Source organism: Phycodurus eques, chromosome 20, assembly GCF_024500275.1.
Source record: "Phycodurus eques isolate BA_2022a chromosome 20, UOR_Pequ_1.1, whole genome shotgun sequence".
NCBI lineage: Eukaryota > Metazoa > Chordata > Actinopteri > Syngnathiformes > Syngnathidae > Phycodurus > Phycodurus eques.
Window position 1 is genome coordinate 3934483 of NC_084544.1, and position 18094 is coordinate 3952576.

Below are 18094 nucleotides of genomic sequence, written 5' to 3' on the forward strand. Positions count from 1 at the left end.
TTTTTTTAAATGCTTAGCCTAACAGCATACTTTACCAAGTCATATTTGAACGTTTTTGACAAATAAAACTTTTTGATTTTGTCTAAAAAAAAATATTATTATTCTCGTAAATTACAACTTCTTCTTGAAAAATATTTATTTTTGTAATATTACGACCAAAAAATTACAACTTTATTCTCTCATTCTCATTTTTCATGTAAAGTCTACTTGTGCAGAAAATTAAGTTTTATTTTTTTTGAAAAAATATATACAATTTATAAGAAATAACTTTACTCTTTACTCTCATAATATTACAACTCCCCCCCCACCCCCCCCAAAAAATATGCTCTTTCATGAAAAATCGGGTTTTATTCTCATAAGATTTTCTTGAAAAAAATGACTTTATTTTAGAACTTTTTTCTGAAAATATGATTTTATTCTCTTAAGATTACAACTTTTAATTAAATTTTCCCCCTTAACATTATGACCAAAAAAAACCCACAACTTTTAAATCACCAGAGAATTTTGAAAGTTTTTAAGAAAACAAAGCATGATTTTACTAGAAGTAAATCTAAATATTTTTTTCCCCCTAGAAAAATCCATAATTTTCCCACAAAATAAAACATTGCAATTTTTGTTCCTGGAAAAAAAAAACGACTTTATTCACATAAAGTTTACGACTTTTTCAGTTGAAACCATCCTCAAACAAAGATTGGAATACATAGCCATATTATATTAGCGCATGGGGGAACCCGTGTATTTAGACTTGTGTGTGTGTGTGTGTGTGTGTGGGCACAGAACAAAGGTCACACTTTTTTTCCGCGTTACATCGACAATGGTGAAGTCGGTAACACAACTCAAGTTCTCCCCGCGGGCCGCAAACGATATTTCTCCCTTCCGTTTTCACAAGTCGTGACAGTTTTCGTACTTCGGGGTCACCGTGCATTTCGACTAAACGAGGCTTGTTGTCACATCGCTGCTTTGTGTGGTTTTATTGCGGTATTGCACATGCAGTCAAATGGCTAAAACGTCAGGAGGAGGATGCTTCTTCTTTGGCTTGAAACAATGGGAACCCTGGAAAGACAGCAAAACGAGGCGCAATCAAGTCATTGGTACCCTCGAACCAAACATACAGAGCTATTTATGATATCTTTGTTGTAAAAGAGAGGCAAAATGTGGATCTCAGCCGCTCGCTCGGAACGAATGTGGCCGTCATCTGCCTCTTATCACGGGAAGAAAAGAAAAGTTCCTTAAAGCGAAAAACGTGGAGCTGGCTTTTGAAGAGCCGCGGCCTCCGCGACTGGTTCTCATCATTGTGACAATAAAAGTCAAGGCGCTGAAACAAAGCAACGCTTCATGAAAAAAAAAAAAGAAAAGAAAGGAAGGGGGAATTTGGGGGCGGGGGATGGCGGTGGTGGGGGTGCAGGGCCTGTGCTGAATTATCTTCCTTCCTGATGCGAGAGGCTTGAAAAAAAAAAAAAGGAAAATTTGCTACGAATTCAGATGTCATTCAAGCCCAGATCGCATTTGAATCCGGCAAAACGGGCCACTCTATGAAGTCCCTCAGGGAAAACGTGCCTTATCGCAAAGGCGTGTGTGTACCCCGCTTCTCTCGCCAAATGTCGTCTTAGGTTAACCGAAGACTCGAAATTGTTCAGAGGTGTGAATGCTTGTCTACATGTGTCCTGCGATTGGCTGACAACCAGTCCGGGGTGCATCCCGCTTCTCTCGCCGAAAGTCAGCTTAATTCAAAACTCCGAACGTGAGCACGAATGGCAGCTTTTCTTTATGTGCCCTGCGATTGGCCGGCGAGCGGACTTGGACTTGAGGCACTTGCTTGTTCGCGTGGAAGACAGGAACCAGGAGTCATGTGACCTGTGCGAGGCGCTGTCATCCAAGTTTAAGAACACGCTTGTTTTTATATATATATATATATATATATATATATATATATATATATATATATATATATATTTTTTTTTTTTCTACAGACACGTGTGTACATTTTCTACAAGTTCCACTAGGATTGTTGGGGTCTCACATGTCGGCGCCCGAGGACACCTGGGACAGGCGAGGGTCCGAGTCGATCTCGAAGCGGTAGTGGTATCCCTCCCACACGTCCCTGCAGGCGTCGCGCATGTCGTACACGCGCCTCTTGATGCCCTTGCGGTTCAGGTAGAGCACCAAGAGGAAGACCAAGCCCACCAGGCCCAGCACCAAGCCCAGGAACACGTAGGAGGTCTGCAGGGCCAGTTCGGCGCCAGCGCCCCTCCGGCGGCACCCCAGGCTGCCGGAGGCGCCCACCGCCGAGAGCAGGGAGGAGTTCCTCAGGGCGGCGGGGAAGGCGCAAACCAGCCGCTCCGGGTCCCGGACGCGTCCCCGGGAACGGTTGAGCCAGCGGACGAAAGGTTCGATACCGCACGCGCACGTGAACGGGTTCTCCCCCAGGAGGATCTTGGCCTCGGGGAGCGAGTCCAGCTCGCGCAGGCCCTCCTCAGGCACGTTCTTCAGCGAGTTGAGCGTCAAATCCAGCTCCCGGAGATCCTCCAAACCGGCCAGGGTGGCGTTGTGCACGGCCACCAGGGAGTTGTTGGCCAGCAGCAGGCGCCGAAGCGCGCCCAGGTGGGAGAAGATACGTGGCGGCAGGTAGATGAGGCCGTTGTGCGACAGGTCCAGGCCGCGCAGCGACGTCAGACCGCTCCAGCGCAGCGCCGTGGCCAAGTCCCGCACGGCCGAGTCGTTGTAGAGGGCGCGGCTCAGGTTGAGCTCGCGCAGGGATTGGTTGGCCACCGTGAAGGCCTCCGGGTGGACCACCGCCAGCTGGTTGGAGCTCAGGTCCAGGGAACGCAGACTCGGCAGGCCGGCGAAGGCGTGAGAATTCACCTCGGAAATCCTGGAGGACAGATGGAGATTTTTCTTTAGTTCGTCACGCATCGCTGAGCTGCCTTGAAATGCGAGTGGCCTGATTTGACTTGAGAGCAACAATTTGAGATACAAGCGCCGTGTGGTGGCGGTGAACTTCACAACAAGCGGCAGTTTGGCAGAGTGTGACCAAATCTTCAAAACAGAAGCTTCAAGGTGTTTAATGCCCGTCCCAGTTGAAGTTTACTGTCGAACGAAACATTGAACAAAAACAATTACGCGTTGTGCGTAATAAACAACAGCTTGACTTTTCCTTTATGTCCACTAACTTAATGCTAACACATAGACGGGCTAACGAAACTAACCTAGAAGTCACCGGAGTCACAACCCTTCAAGCAACGGATACATGTAGACGGACAACATAGCAATTCATCGATTCATCGAAAACTAATAGATTATCAAATGAATTGACAACTATTAAGATGCTCGATGACTTGTTGCGAACCATTGACTCGAGTAGTTGTGAAACTCTTCTTCATTTGTCTGCGTGACCGTAGTATACTGCCACCTGGTGACCAAGTCGCACACACCTTTCCTGATGAAAAGACACGTTGCGAAAATTGCTTTTTTTGTCGTAGCTCAAGGCACCAATATTTTTAGAGGGTACAATATGGATGGTCCTTGGATGTTTGGGTAATTAATCAATTGCAACGTTTAACAAATAAATGAATAATCCATATATAGATTTCAGACTATTTAAAAAATTGGAATCAAAATACAACAATTCTTTTCATTTAATAACTTAAACTGACTCTTAAAAATATCTTTAAATGTTTCATTTAATATCGAAGAGTTACTAACAAAAAAAAAAACTATAGAATACATAAACAACATACAAGAATCCATGGAGTGATTTTGGTGACATTAAAAAAAATTATTCAAAATGGAAACAAGGCAAAGCCCAAACTTAAAAGATGGAAAACTACAAAATACATAAATGATTAAAAACATGGACAGTAACACGCTCTCATTTGTGTTCCTTTAAAAAAGTATCAACCTTAACATTTAAATAGAAATATGTATATTAATTTTATATTAAACACTATTCAAAAATCTTAACAATAAGAAAATAAATGGTGTAAAAAATAACAGGAAGCAATTACTATTCAATATATTTTTGAAAACTGTTTGCTTCAACGTATAAACACATATAATTATTAATAATTGTTATTTAATAACAAAACAAAACCTCTAGACACCGCAGAGCTTGTAAAAGTGAAAAAAAATGTAAGCAACATTTTTTCTTACTTAAAAACAAAATGCATCACTCCTAACAGTAATATAAATATATATATATATATATATATATATATATATATATAAAATATATATATATATGAACAATATTTAGAAACGTCAACAGAACAATCATGTCCCCCCCCCCCCCAAAAAAAAAAAAAAATTCACGTAATAATTCGATAACATTTTCTAGGAAATTGTATTTGCTTTTTCCTTGACGGACGGACGGACGGACGAGGTTATACCTGTTGTTGCTGAGGGAGAGGTTGGTGACGTTTTCCAGGCCTTTGAAGGACTCCGGGCCGACGCGCACGATCCGGTTGCCGGTGATGAAGAGGTTCCGGGCGTATCCGGGGATCCCGAGCGGGACGCTGCGGAGGTCCTTGGCCACGCACTTCACCGTGTGCGCCGCCTCGGAGCACTCGCAGCCCGTCGGGCAGGAGAACGGCGGCGAGGACGCCGGCGGTGCGTAAACGGAACCCAGCGGCAGCAGGAGGAGCAGCAGGCGACAGTGGCTCAAGTCCGGCATGTTGGCCAGGGAAGAGGAGGATGGAGAAGAACGACAAGAAGAAGTGGAGAAGGTTCAGCTCCGAATGCGCATCTCCACCGGCCGCGCGCCTCGAGTGCGGAGCTCCCGGGCACTTCCATGCGAACACCGGCAGCCACGAGTGGGGGGGCGGACGAAGTGTGTGTGCGGTGGGGGTCCTTTGCGAGAGAAAAGAAAGAGGGCGTCGCTTCTTTGCAAACAAATCAAGTTAGAAAAGAAGAAGAAGAAGAAAGAGCATCGCGCACGCAGCGCAGGGGAGGGGCTTGAAGTTCGGGGGCTCGGGGGCCCAGGGGGCGTCGGGGGCCGGCGGCTCGGCCTCCCTCACACGAGGAGGGACAGACTCTTCATTTTCACTTTCAACTGATGCTTTTCTTACTCTCGTCTTGAAATGTATCACACGAATTTGAATTTGTTTACGTTTCAATTTTCTATTGTTTTTGAGTTTTCATTTTTTAAGACCTTGCTACGGCGACCCAAATGGGACAACCCAAAAATCGCAACAATAACTTTGGATCAGATCCGGATTGTGCAATCCCATCAAATGGGGATTACTTTGAAGTGGATGCTAAAAAGTGCGATCTGGATCCGGTCCGGATTCAACTGCGCCGGATGAGCAGTCTGCATGCAACCCAGAGTCTTTTCGTAAACTTGACACATTTGCAATCTGGATCTGATCAGTACAAAAGTGAAAACTATCACGTATATCTATGATTCGGACTCTTTATAAAAATTTTAAGAAAGAGATGGAGTAAATCAGCAAGAAACATGAGGGAAAAAAACACTTTTTACAACAATGATAAACATCTTTATTAGTTTATACATGTTCACAAATACATTCTTGTCCGGACAGTACCTGGCAGGGTTTTTCCGCATGGAGCTAGTCTACGGTTCCGCTCTCGAGATCAGAGAGTTTGGAAGCCTGCGGACGGGCCTAAGCGTATATAGATAGCCCCCCCGCCCGACCGCCAGCTTTTGTAAGCGGACCACAGGTCTTCGCATTCCACAACCCGCCGGCTCCTGGTTACCGCAAGGCACCGCAACGGTGGGGAAGCTGTAAAAAAAAAAAAAAAAAAAAAAAAAAAACGCTTACAAATGATTGAACTGTCACGGCAATATCCTGCCTGCCTAAGAGGGTCTTGAAACTATCAATTTGAACGAAATATGCTTTTAAGTGGCAAAAAAACAACAAAAAAAACAACTTTGAAGAATCATGTGCAGGTCAGGTCAGAGTTAAAGCTACTAAATATGTCAAAACTGACAGACACCAACAGTTTGTGAACAAACTACTTGATTTTGAAGAAATGACTTTGATTTTTATGCAACCGGTGTCGCAAATTTGCGGCCTCACAAGACATTTGCACGAAGTAAGGACGTAGACTCTTACATTAGCGGGATAGACAAGCATTTTGCGAAGACTGATTTTCATCTTTTGCGACCGGTGTTCTGCATTGGAGTCCATCTGTAGGAAATGTGTGCGTGAAGTGACAATTACTGCTACGTTAGCGTATCACGCTAGTTGGCTGGCTAGTTATTGGGATTGACTAACTTTTTTTGTGATCAAAGGACTTAACAGTTTGTATCATTTCGTCGCGTTCGAAGCATTTGAGCATGTCTACTTGGGCTGTTTAACAATGAGTGAAGATGTATACTATTACGTTAGCTTATCACGCGAGCTAGCTAGTTAGCAGAATTGACCAACTTTTTGTGAAGAAATGACTGAGCTTGGATTTCTGGCATTTGAGCCTGTTCATTTGGGCTACTTAACAAGGAGAAGAGGTCGACTGCTACGTTAGCTGCTCGTTGTAGCGCTGCGTTACGCTCGGAGCACTGCGCAGACGATGCGCGCCGACTTTGAAGTAGAGGTGGAAAAACAGCAGGAGGGACACTTGTCAGGTTGGTGTGCGTGTTAAGGGGGGGTTGAGGAGGGTTCGGGTTATTCAGCGTGAAAACCTGAGCCATCCTGGCTACCTGCTACTTCGGAAGAGGGGGGAGAGGGGGGGGGGGCTTAAGGAGCTATGTGATTGGGAACAACGGGGAGATTTGGATGTGTTCGCCATGGCAACTGAGGTGGAGTGGCGGCCGTTGTGCGGAATTAAAGAGGCAAAAATAACACTGGAAAAGCAAAGGCCGTCAAAAAAAACAGCACTCAAGTTGAACACAACGACTGCTCCCATAACATTAATTTCCCCAAATAGAGCCTAAATTAATGGCGGGGTCCACTCGACCTTAAATAACCGCCTCGCCTAAAATAAATGTTTTTCGGGTGCGTGTCATTATTAGATGGCTGCAGTTCCTTCTTTCCTAGGATAGCTGATGTGTTTCGAGGTGATTACAATGACACCGCAGACTACAACAGACGTGGCATCTGTGAGGAGGACGTTTCAGGTCAGGGATCAAAGAGAAAGTCCATGCAGAGGATTTCAGACCCACAAAATAATACGCCACCTGTAGGGGCAGACGTGGCATCTGTAAAGCTGCCATTCCCATTAGGAGATCAAAGAGAAAGTGCCGGGCGAAGCATTTCAGAACAAAAGCTGCTTATCGATTCGTAAAAGAAAGGCTTCCCCGCCAATTATTTTTCAGGTGGTGTCATTTACTCGGGCATCTTGACACCGCTGCACATCGCGGTTGTTACGAGGGCACTTGCAGAGCAGACGTGGCATCTGGGAAGCTGCCACTCAGGCTTGGAGTTCCACGAGAAAATGCCGTGCGCAGCATTTTGAGCCAATAAGGCGGAACAGCGCCCCACTCTTCGCAGCGCGTTGATCGTTTGCACACTAAGCTGCAATAACTAAGCGATATTTGTTTTGCATTTACAGTACACTGTACAAGCAAGTCCGAATTGAAAGTTTATTATTGTTGTATGCTGTGTTTGTATGTTACTGCTCCGTGTGTGTTAAAGTAGCACTTGTTTGACGGTTTATAATTACCGTAACATCTACGCTAACTTTTTATTTCTGTTAGCCCATCTATGGCATTTTACATTATATGTGAGCATGAAGTGTACAGACTTTCATGAAGACGGAATTATACAGTATGGTTTGGTTGAACACTTTGGCGTTTAAATATACAATGTGTAATTCTCTCCTTTCTCTTATTTTAAAGAACCATGAGAGCAAGAGAGTCTTCTTTTCATTTCCTCAAAGTGATGTTATTCAATAGTTGACCATTTATTGGCAGTGAGAGTGAGAACAGGCACTAGGGAAAACTTTTAATAAGGTTATATCGCAGATTTGTACTCATCGTGGGTGGGTCTGGAACATAGCCGCCGTGGTAAATGGGGGTTCACTGACAAATATTTGTCCACGTTTTCTCGCTTTTGGCACTGAACGTTTTTTTTTTTTTTTTGTTTAACTGACTCGCACTTAACGGAATGACAACATTCACCCTGACGCAGAGAGGACGGTTTAAAATACGAACAAAAAAATGGATTAAAAAGATGCGAACAAGAAGTACTGAATTGTGATCATTCAGACATTTTCCCTACTGAGAGATGTGGATTACTATTATTATTGTATATTGCGTTTGTGTGGCAGTGATGGTGATGTGTGCGACATTCATTCCAGCCCCGCCTCTCTTACAGGTTTTTTCAGTCTTTTTGGCAGGGGGGGAGGGGGGGGGGGAAGACCTCGCGTTGTTTCCCGACATTCCCTGGGTGAGGTCACCGGAGGTTGATGGCGAGCACCACCGTCACGATGACGCCCAGCAGCATGAGGAAGGGCAGCCACGTTTTCAGGAACCCAGCGCAGCTGGAAACCAATCAATCCAAGACAGGATCAATACATCACTGGACACTTCGTTAGGTGCCCCTAATAGGCTGCATGAAGTTGGCTTTAACTCATATTGACCTAGAAAATAATCTTTCATAACTCAAAAAAAGTAAAACGCCACACGTTTGAACGGCACACGCAAAGCACAAACGACAGACTTTCCCGTGTGGCGTTGTGGCAACTTCATGCGGCGCCCTCAACTCCCCGCGATACCTGACGTGCTTTCCGTGCAGGAGAACCAGGAGGCAGAGCTTGACCATGTTCCACGACGCGCTGTTGTCGTAGCGCATCAGGTTGAGAGCCATGGCCACGTGCGAGTGGCAGTTGTCGCAACACAGGTTGTGCTTAAAAGAACACACATGCGCAAATTGTTACGTGGGCACACCGCCCGCTTCTTTCTTTCATAAGGGCCCTCCGAGCATTTACATCGGTGTCTTCGTTTGTATTTATTTCATTTCATTATTGGTTAAAGTATTTATTGTAAACAATGAAAGACAACTATGAGTCAAATAAATATTTTACATACAATTTTATTAGATAACAGGTCATTTATTTATTTAAATCAAAGACAAAAATAGAGCACAACAAAAAAATGTACATCGACAAAATAACACTTATCCTTAAATATTTATCATAAATATTACAATAAAATATATTAGTAAAATAAACATAATTAGAATCAATTTTTATATTACTATTCAGATATCTTTTTTTTTTTTTTTTTTTTTTTAAACATCATTTGGCCCATATGTCTGTTTTAAAAATTCAATATGGCCCTTGAGCACAAAGGTTTGCCCGCCCCTGGTCTTAACAGGGTGGGAAGCAACCTACCATCCTGTGCTTGTACTCCTCCGAAGCGTCGTGCACGGCCATGTCCCAGGCGCTCAAGCCACCGGCGTAGACTTTGCTCACGTCCAGCATCCAGTACCTCCGATGAGAAGCGACAATGTAGTGTAGAAGGCGAGTTAAGCCTGATTTACAGAAGGAAAAACATCGGATTTACTCACTTTGTTGGTTTCCCGAAAGCCATGTTGTCCTCCTGCACGACAAAGGAAAAACTTACTTAAGCGGTGTACACACATATCAATAATCGGGCCGATTTTGAACCCGATTCCCCGTTTCGATCAAAGGCCCGGATTAAATGTGTTTGGGCCGTTCCTATGAGGTTTTATTTGTTTTGGTTGTTTTTGAGATTCAAACCCCAAATCTCTGAACTGTGAGGCAAACATGTAAACGGGCAGTCCACTGTGCTGCACATTGCAAATACATTCACAATGCAATTAAATAACTTACGGAGACAAAATAGGGTCCGGCAAAGTCGCGGATGACTCCGGAGGAAGTGCAGATGCCCATGTGCCCAATGAATGGAAACAACCATCTGGCAAAACAATGAAAATAGTCACATAATTGAATTAATTATGCCATAGTAATTGTGTAGTGTAGTATTTATTGTTTAGTAATATAATTTGACAGTATGAAGAAAAAAAAAACAGCTACTGGGCTAATACTCACATAAAAGGGACAGACTTATATTTTAATTACTCACAAAAAGTTTGGGTATTAGGCTTTTGGATTACATTTTAGGACGAATTTAAAATTCCCTATAACCATTAAAGGTGAACTTAATTTGATCTTCTCAAAACTTTTAATGCAATATCACAGTTTCCCAGTTATTAAACATTCCACACTTATTTCAAAGGTTGAAACGTGTAATAAAAAATCATTTATCAATGTTTTATATCGATTATTCAATACATTTTGTTATTATGACGTCAGCAACAAGGTAGTTTGACAGCTAGCTTACTAAGCTAATAAAGCCGTCACTTCGCGTAGCGCCACATCCGGGTATGTTTGCCCAAAAGTCGAGAACCACAACGCAGAGCTAGCTAGCTTAACTCACGACAACACGGGGATGGGCGTCCACACGATACAGTGCGGGAAGCGAGCAGCCAGCGGGTTAATATTCTCCGACGCTATGTGATAGTTTTCTTTCTTCTCGGCCAAATCTGCCATAGTCAGCTGAGGGGGGAAATCAACTTCCCCAGAATCCACACGTCCCGCCTACGACTCCGTCAAGTCACACAAACGCAAGGGGGAGACGCTTCCGTTTATAGTTCACAATAAAACATTCAAACGTGTTTGTCGTTAGCGTAAACGCAATATTCGTATGAAAACATAGATTATATTTGGATATAGTACTCACGTTGTAACAAATACCGGCCATGACGTGGCGCTAAAGTATCGTTTCAGTTTGTTTTTTTGGGTGTTCTATCTTATTTTGAAATAAATCAGCTTTCGGCTCGAACAAGATACGACGTTCCGAAGTTACGAACGGTGCAGCTAAATTTTTTTGAGCAACAAGAATACGTCGCCATTGACTTATTTAGTAACATTGGGCATCGGGTGGAATTTCAGGATGAACCTAAAATGCACCTTTTGAGGTTAACTTGATTTGAACGTCTCTAAACTTTTGAATCCACATGTTCGTGTCCATGTCTGTGAGAGACTGGAGGAGTCACAGAACGGCACATAAATGGACATCCTTGGAAATCTGTTATCAATATATGGCCCATATTACAGCATTTTATTTGAATGGCTATACCATGCTAAAAACAAATAAAACCTTAAGCGAACGGCCCAAACACATTTTAATGCACACTTGTCGCCAGTTTTATTGTTGTTGTTGTTTTTTTGTTACAGTAAAAATTGTTACAGTGCAGAAGGGAACAGAAAACTTCCCAACAATCGGCACAACAGATGGGGTAACGGAACTAGCATCGCTACTGCGGTAGTTATCAACCTATGTTTGAACAAAAACCAAAGCAACACATGCTAACAGAGTATACAACAATTACTCACGGGTATATATTCTTTATCCTCTGTGAAGAACGACTAATATTACTGCAGTTTCGTTCCGACGGTAATCTGTGTTTCATCATTAGATCTACTTGTAGTACGTCCGTACGTATTATACGACGCCCTGGTGGCCAAGGCGCGCACACCAGAAGGAGCGACGCAGTGAATTAAAGCATGAAATCATGATGCACAAAGCATTTGATTATTTACATTCTATGTCTTTAAAAAAAAAGAGCAATACTATAGAGTACTATTTTTCTTATTTAAAGAAAACATCATTTTTGGTGTGTTTTATTGGAGGGTTGGAACAGATTGATGGCATTTATAGTCATTGCAATGGGAAAAGATGATTTCCTTTTCCCATTTTCTCACTTGGCGTGGCCATAAAGTTGCAAGTGAAGCGTTATCTGCAAACAAAAGGCCAGCCCAAGCCCCCCCCCCACCCCCCATGGGCCTTCTGCGCTCAATCCCGGCTCCCATTAGAGGTGACAGGCCATATATTGTACAAGGAAAGCCAAAACAAAGAGCTCAGCAAAAAAAATAAAATAAAAAAATGAGGAGGAAGCTATTAATAAGAGAAGTCACACCGGTGGAGGGAGAGCGCTGGGAACTGTCCCGGCGAAATGCCACCTCCATATGATGGGAGTGCAGCCAATTAGAGGCCGGAGATGCTCCGGACTTGTCGTCCTTTTCCCGTGCAGTCAAAGGGAAATGTCAGCGGTCCGCTTGTTTGCGGGAAGGCAACACAACTGGGAACAGAAAGTGGACAGACGCTTTTACATTGGGCTAAAACAGCAAATCCGAAAATGAATCTTACGATAACATGAGGATATTTTATCTCGAAAACTATCGTTTGGGTTAAACGGCTTCTGCGTACTGGTATATTGACCATTTTGGTAATCACCAATGCAGCACAAACCTTACATTGTGTACTGGTCTAATACATCTGTTAAGCACTGTACATTAATTGTTGGTTAAAACAATCGATCAATCAATGCATCAATAAATAACAGCAAACACGGTGTACCTCAACCTTATTAAACAAATATTTTTTAATTGCTATTTTGATTTTTGCAAATAATAATTTCCTTTTTTTTTTTTTTGAAATTTGTTTAATATTTACAGTGCCCTGCGATATGATGATCTTTTTACAAGTACATCTATCTATCTATCTATCTATCTATCTATCTATCTATCTATCTATCTATCTATCTATCTCGCAATACTATACATATGATATTACTTACAAAAAAAAAAGAACATCAAATAACAATAGAATTGTGAAATACAGTCCGATCATCATAGTTTCTGGTGCGTCTTTTTCAACAAGCTCATCACTCTTTCCAAAGTAAAAGCTCCTGCGATAAATCATATGACTTTTTTTTTTTTTTGCCACCAGCAAATGCAAAGTGCTAGCACTGAACGATTCGCGTTTGATGCCGTCCCTCTGAGTAATTCTACTCACTTGTAGTTTTTCCCCACGTGTGCTTTTATTTTGTAGGTCACGCCCGCGAGTTGTTCCGCTTCACTTCCGTTTGTGAAGTTGACCCCCCCCCCCCCCCCCCCCCCAATCATCTGCATATTTCTCATCTGGGCGAGGAAGACGACAGCAAGCGGGCGGACGGACGCAGGGTCGAGGCTGTTTTGTGGCGAAAAAGGCGGACGAAACGGTGAGACAAAAAGCGACTTAACGCTAATGGCAACTTATAACATCTCCATGACAGCCAAAAAAGTGCGAGAGAAACAACTTCCCGAACTTCTTCGCCCCTCATGTGGGATGCACGACGTCAGATAAGATTGCTCCGGTTTTACATATGTTCATTTGCTCCGGTTTTACATATGTTCATTTTCACATGTTTAGAATTACTGAGTCAAGTTATTTCGGTTTGACTTCAAGTTAAAATAATAATAGGTAAACGTTTATTGAACAGAGTCCCTCAATTCGTCTTCTGTCTTGAGTGCAGGGGGTGGAGCCAGTGTGACGTCATATACAGGTAGTAGTATACCTGTTTCAAGTTTCATATTTTTACAAATTGATCAGATTTGACCAGTATATAAACTCCGTGGTATAATATACACCCAATAAAATAAATACATAATACGCATAGTATAGCTTTACGTAATAATATGACAAATGTTTTTAATGCTACATTGATGTTTTAATTTGATTTTTCTTTTTAAAGTATTTTTCATAATATAGATTTTTATTTGTCTAAAATATATTTATGTGTCGTGAAGGCGTATTTAATGAAGCAGTTCAAGTTTCTAATGACTGGAAATGGACTCCATCATTGGGCCAGTCTTGTCTACGGAAAGCAGCTTGAGCGTTTCTGTCGGAGGAGAAAACGAGTCTCATAAGGCAGAGTCATTCTACTGGTGTGCTGAATTGTCTTCGTAGCAAGGACAGAGTGCACATGGGTGAGCATACCAGTGCATGGACTATCCATCCAGCTACCATTAGGCGAACTCGGGCAATTGCCCAGGACCCCCAATATTCCCAGGGGCCCCAAAAGTCTGCTCAAAATGAATGTATCAAGTTTTCTTTGATTTAAAGCCACTATTATTGTTCTTGTTCTTAGTCCACGTGCCACAAAACACGTCAAAATGCTTAATCCATCATGATCATTTAAACTGCACACCCTCCCGTCTCATGCAATGGACTATTCCACCTTCTTACTGCGCACACGCACTTTTGATTCAGGAAGACTGTAGAAAAAGAAACTTTTTGGCGCAGTTGTGAGGAAAATGAAGCGGCGACAGGAAGTCCGTGCATTCTAAAATGCTGCTCCAAATAAAAGGCAAATTTAACGGCAAGTACGCCACTCTGTTCGGCTCCTAAAACAGCTTTTCTGACTTGTCCGCAGCTTGCAGCCGGCATGACGACCATCGTGATGGAGCGACTCGGGCGCCTCTTCATCAGCCTGCAGCATATCAAGCAGGTCCCCCGCCTGCTGACCTCCGAGGCGTCTCCCTCCATGCCCGGCACCGTGCGCGACACCGAGGTGCCCCACTTCTTCCGCGAGCGCTACGTTCGCGCCGGCTACCGGCCTCTCCACCGAAACTGGCGCTACTACTTCCTGTCTGCCTTCCGCCGCCACAACGAGACCGTCAACATCTGGACGCACCTGCTCGCCTTCCTGGCTCTCCTGGCCAAGGTGAGCCACGTGGCGCAGACGGTGGATTTGGCGCGGGACCGTCACGCGTGGCCCTTGCTGATCCTCATGGTGTCGGCGCTCAACTACACGGCGTGGAGCGTGGCGGCGCACCTCCTGGGCAGCAAGTCGGAGATGTGCCACTACGCCTTCTTCTTCCTGGACTACGTGGGCGTGGCGCAGTACCAGTACGGCAGCGCGGTGGTGCACTACTACTATGCGGCCGAGGAAGGGTTGCACCGGCGCGCGGGCGCCGTCTTCATGCCCGTGGCGGCGCTGCTCAGCTGGCTCTCGTGTCTGGGATGCTGCTACGGTAAGTACCGGAACCACACCCTGCCGCCTTGGGTGCGTAAAGTGGGCCAGGTGGCGCCGTCCACCATCACCTACGTGTGGGACATCAGCCCTGTGGTGCACAGAGTCGTCGTCGGCGACCCCGACCCGGCCGTCGTGTACCACCTAAGCCACATTGCCTTCTTCCTGGGCTGCGCCTTCTTCTTCGCCTTCCCCGTGCTGGAGCGCTGCTGGCCCGGCGGTTGCGACTTCCTGGGTCAGGGCCATCAGCTGTTCCACGTTCTGCTCTCCTGCTGCACCATGTGTCAGATCCACGCTTCGTACCTGGACTACGGCGGGCGGCGGCGAGTGTACGCGCGGCTCCACGCCGCAGACGACCCGGCGCTCTTCGGCGCCCTGTACGTGCTGACGCTGCTCGTGTGCGTCCTCATCGCCGCCTTCATGCTGAGGAAGGCCAAACGTCTGCTGGACCGCCAGGACAAGTCCGAGTGAAGCAGGAACTAATGAGTCATGTGCACTGATAGCTGGAGTACTACTGCAAAATATCAGGTACAGTACACCTAATGAGATCCAATACAAGAGCGCTATCAAACGTGATGTATTTATTTAACAATACAGTGAACAGTGTTTATTGCGGAGGATACCTTCAAGAATAACTCGTGATTGATACAAATTTGCAATAATACGTTTTTTTTTTTTTTTTTTAAGTTTTACACCTCCCATGCAGTTTAAACACATTTAAACTTATTAAATCACTATTTTTTAAAGTATTCCTTAGCGCCTCTTGTCACTCTATAGCTGTCAAAAAATGGGATAAGAGACAATGTGTGCCTGCTTCAAGCCATTTGTCACACCTGGTTGACGTTTACTGTAAAACTGACACACAAAACAAAAGCGATATAAAAATGGTATATTTAAACACCGAAATGTTAAAGAAACCATATAATTTCTTTCATGAAAGTCTGCTAACATGTAATGGAAAATGCTATCGGCGGACTAACGGTAATTAGCATAGATGTTATGGTACTTACAAAAGTTCAAGCAACTGACACTTTCACACACACGGAGCAGCAACGCATACAAAGAGATCATACAACAATATTCACGGGCATATATTCTGTTTGCACTGGGGTAATGACTATTGCTGCAACTTAGTAGGGGATCTTCTCTGCCTCTTCTTCTTACTGTTAATTACACTGCATGTCTTCGAGTAGATGTCAGTGTTGTCCTGCATGTTGCAGTACAATGTGGTACTACTACACTGCAGACACCCCACTCTAATTTTGGACTTGTCTATAAACTGTAATAAAAAAAAAAAAAAAAGATTAAAAATGTTTGACCACAGTGTCATACAACAACAACAAACTCATTCTACAAAATAAAGTAAAATCAGGCACTCTTCGATCAAATATTCTTTGTACAGCACTTGTACTGGATCTCAACAGACTGTTGGTGTACCTGTTATCGTTTGTATTATTTAAATAATTCAAAATAATTTTTTTTCCCAGACAAAATTCTTGCTAGACAGTCATTAACTTTACCGGTGCGACGGCCAATTTGTAAATGGACAATTCAGCGTATCGGTACAATAATAAGCAATAGAGATGTGACCCACATGCTCATTAGCACATTTATTAATATTTGTGTGTTTTGTTTTGTGCATTAAGATGAGGGTCCTTTTAATAGCACTTTTACGTGAACTGAATACACGGTGGGATGTTTGCAAAGAAGAAGGGATTTCGCACCATGCGTCTTATATTCGCGCAGTCTTATTGACAATCTCGTGAGTGTTCGTGTGAACACATTAAGTGCAATTATACTGGCAGAAAACAGCGTTAAAACAACTTTCGAGCTTGGTGGAATGTGGGAAATCAACACTGTCCTGCCAGGAACAATCACTGTTGTTGGTAATAATATAGCCAAGCCCCTGGTGTCGTTCAGCGCCGATAATTTTGAGTGACAACAGGAGTGTTGCGTAACGGCCCAAAGCTGTCTCTCATGTTGTGTTGTTTCTATGAAACCCAATCGGCTGTTTTTTTTTTTTTTTTGCCTTCATAGTGTCCAAAATGTACAATGGAAAACATCAAAAGTGGAGACGTGTGTGTGTTGTGCTTTTTTTTCCCCTGGAAGTATGACTGGATGTTATTTCCTATGGGTGGGGGAATAATCCACTCTACTGTTTTCCCATTTTCCCGTCAAGCATTTTTACTATACAACAATGAATTTACTGCGAAATAAGTGAACAACATCGCTTTTATTTGCTGTTCTTCAGTCGTCCTTGAAAGGGAAAATGCCACTGCGATATTCACATGCAGCACACGGGGAGACGTTCTCGCACGGAGGTCCTGCACCGCTTGTTCGGTCTCCATGGCAGCCTTTGAAAGCCCGTGTTCCACCCGCCGTGGCCTCAGCGTGCCATTTGCATACGGATGCGCGTTGTGTCGGTGCTCCCGTGATAGCGCAAATGAGTGCCTCGTTTGACACGATACAAATAAGCACAACGTGTCTTCGGGGCTGAGAGGTAGCCTCCTTGTGTACTGGAGGGAAAAGATGCACGTGTACTGAAGTGATATGGAAGGGAATAAATTGCACTGAAAGTGATGGTTTTATACTTTTTGAAAGCCAAAAGCGACGTGTGTCCGGCCCGCGTGCCTCGGTTGGACTGGTCCCTCTTCAAAGGGAAAACTTAATGAAAATTGACTCTTAATTGTCCTGTATTCGAATTGTTGGGTGACAATAAACAACCAAGTAAAGCTATTGTCAGCATCCTATTTCTTAAAATGTGTCTGTGAGCCAGATTGTGATGTAACAGTGGGCTTCGTTTGCATTATAACCACCCTCACACCGAGTATCTCCGCCCACAACTTTGAAACTTGGCGGGTCCAAGATCCAGAGTCACTTCCAGAGTCACTTTGTCGCTCGGGCTCAAAGGTGTAAAGTGGGACGTAATTGTTATTCCTTGGAGTATTTGGACAAAAAAGACACGGAAACTACTCATTTAAAATAAAAAGCGAATGAGCCGAATGACGTGGCGGTTTGGGACTGTCACCGACATTGCCTGTGTGTGACTCACAGCAGACGAATGAAGAGACCCTCCACGTCCTCTGCAACAAGTCCCCCCCCCCAATTAAACACGGGACTTAATGACGCTGAAAACATTGCCAAGCATTCAACACGCCACACTGCACAGCTGACCTCCGACTACTGATTAGACATTATCCGTCAGCATCATGTGTCCGTAAAGCTGATAATGATGGTTCCGCAGAGGACAAAACCAAACCCACTGTCAGCAAAGTGTTTTTGGAAATCGTGGAAAAGCATTTTTATTATTTTGGGGG

General features: G+C 43.9%; 3 protein-coding genes across 5 annotated transcripts; 1 reads left to right on the forward strand and 2 right to left on the reverse strand.

Moving 5' to 3' along the window:
- Positions 1-1977: 1977 nt before the first annotated feature.
- Positions 1978-4839, reverse strand: LOC133396083 (trophoblast glycoprotein-like). Its single transcript, XM_061665540.1, has 2 exons — positions 4386-4839; positions 1978-2872 (listed from the first exon to the last, which is right to left on the reverse strand). The coding sequence occupies exons 1-2, from the start codon at positions 4667-4669 to the stop codon at positions 2017-2019; spliced, it is 1140 nt and encodes a 379-aa protein (XP_061521524.1). The 5' UTR covers positions 4670-4839; the 3' UTR covers positions 1978-2016.
- Positions 4840-5515: 676 nt separating this feature from the next.
- On the reverse strand, positions 5516-10523 carry tmem222b (transmembrane protein 222b). Of its 3 annotated transcripts, XR_009767320.1 has the most exons (7): positions 10358-10523; positions 9751-9835; positions 9465-9496; positions 9289-9385; positions 8671-8801; positions 8269-8436; positions 5649-5738 (listed from the first exon to the last, which is right to left on the reverse strand). XR_009767320.1 is itself a non-coding variant. In XM_061665571.1 (6 exons), the coding sequence occupies exons 1-6, from the start codon at positions 10468-10470 to the stop codon at positions 5570-5572; spliced, it is 627 nt and encodes a 208-aa protein (XP_061521555.1). In that variant the 5' UTR covers positions 10471-10523; the 3' UTR covers positions 5516-5569. The 3 variants fall into 3 exon arrangements, 2 of the variants coding, with proteins under 2 accessions (XP_061521555.1, XP_061521556.1); XM_061665571.1 differs by lacking the exon at positions 8269-8436 and having other exon boundaries at positions 5516-5738; XM_061665572.1 differs by lacking the exon at positions 5649-5738 and having other exon boundaries at positions 5749-8436.
- A 2389-nt stretch (positions 10524-12912) lies between these two features.
- On the forward strand, positions 12913-17509 carry paqr7a (progestin and adipoQ receptor family member VII, a). Its single transcript, XM_061665552.1, has 2 exons — positions 12913-12983; positions 14178-17509. The coding sequence occupies exon 2, from the start codon at positions 14190-14192 to the stop codon at positions 15246-15248; it is 1059 nt and encodes a 352-aa protein (XP_061521536.1). The 5' UTR covers positions 12913-12983; positions 14178-14189; the 3' UTR covers positions 15249-17509.
- Positions 17510-18094: the final 585 nt, after the last annotated feature.

Bases quoted from the DNA above. Each gene is read 5' to 3' on its own strand.
- paqr7a (XM_061665552.1), top strand. From the start codon at position 14,190: ATGACGACCATCGTGATGGAGCGACTCGGGCGCCTCTTCATCAGCCTG.
- LOC133396083 (XM_061665540.1), bottom strand. From the start codon at position 4,669: ATGCCGGACTTGAGCCACTGTCGCCTGCTGCTCCTCCTGCTGCCGCTG. The intron at 2,873-4,385 runs GTATAACCTCGT...TCTGTCCTCCAG, and splicing joins CTCTCCCTCAGCAACAACAG to GATTTCCGAGGTGAATTCTC.
- tmem222b (XM_061665571.1), bottom strand. From the start codon at position 10,470: ATGGCAGATTTGGCCGAGAAGAAAGAAAACTATCACATAGCGTCGGAG. The intron at 9,386-9,464 runs GTGAGTAAATCC...TTCTCATCGGAG, and splicing joins GCTTTCGGGAAACCAACAAA to GTACTGGATGCTGGACGTGA. The intron at 8,802-9,288 runs GTAGGTTGCTTC...TGTTCTTTTAAG, and splicing joins AGGAGTACAAGCACAGGATG to CACAACCTGTGTTGCGACAA.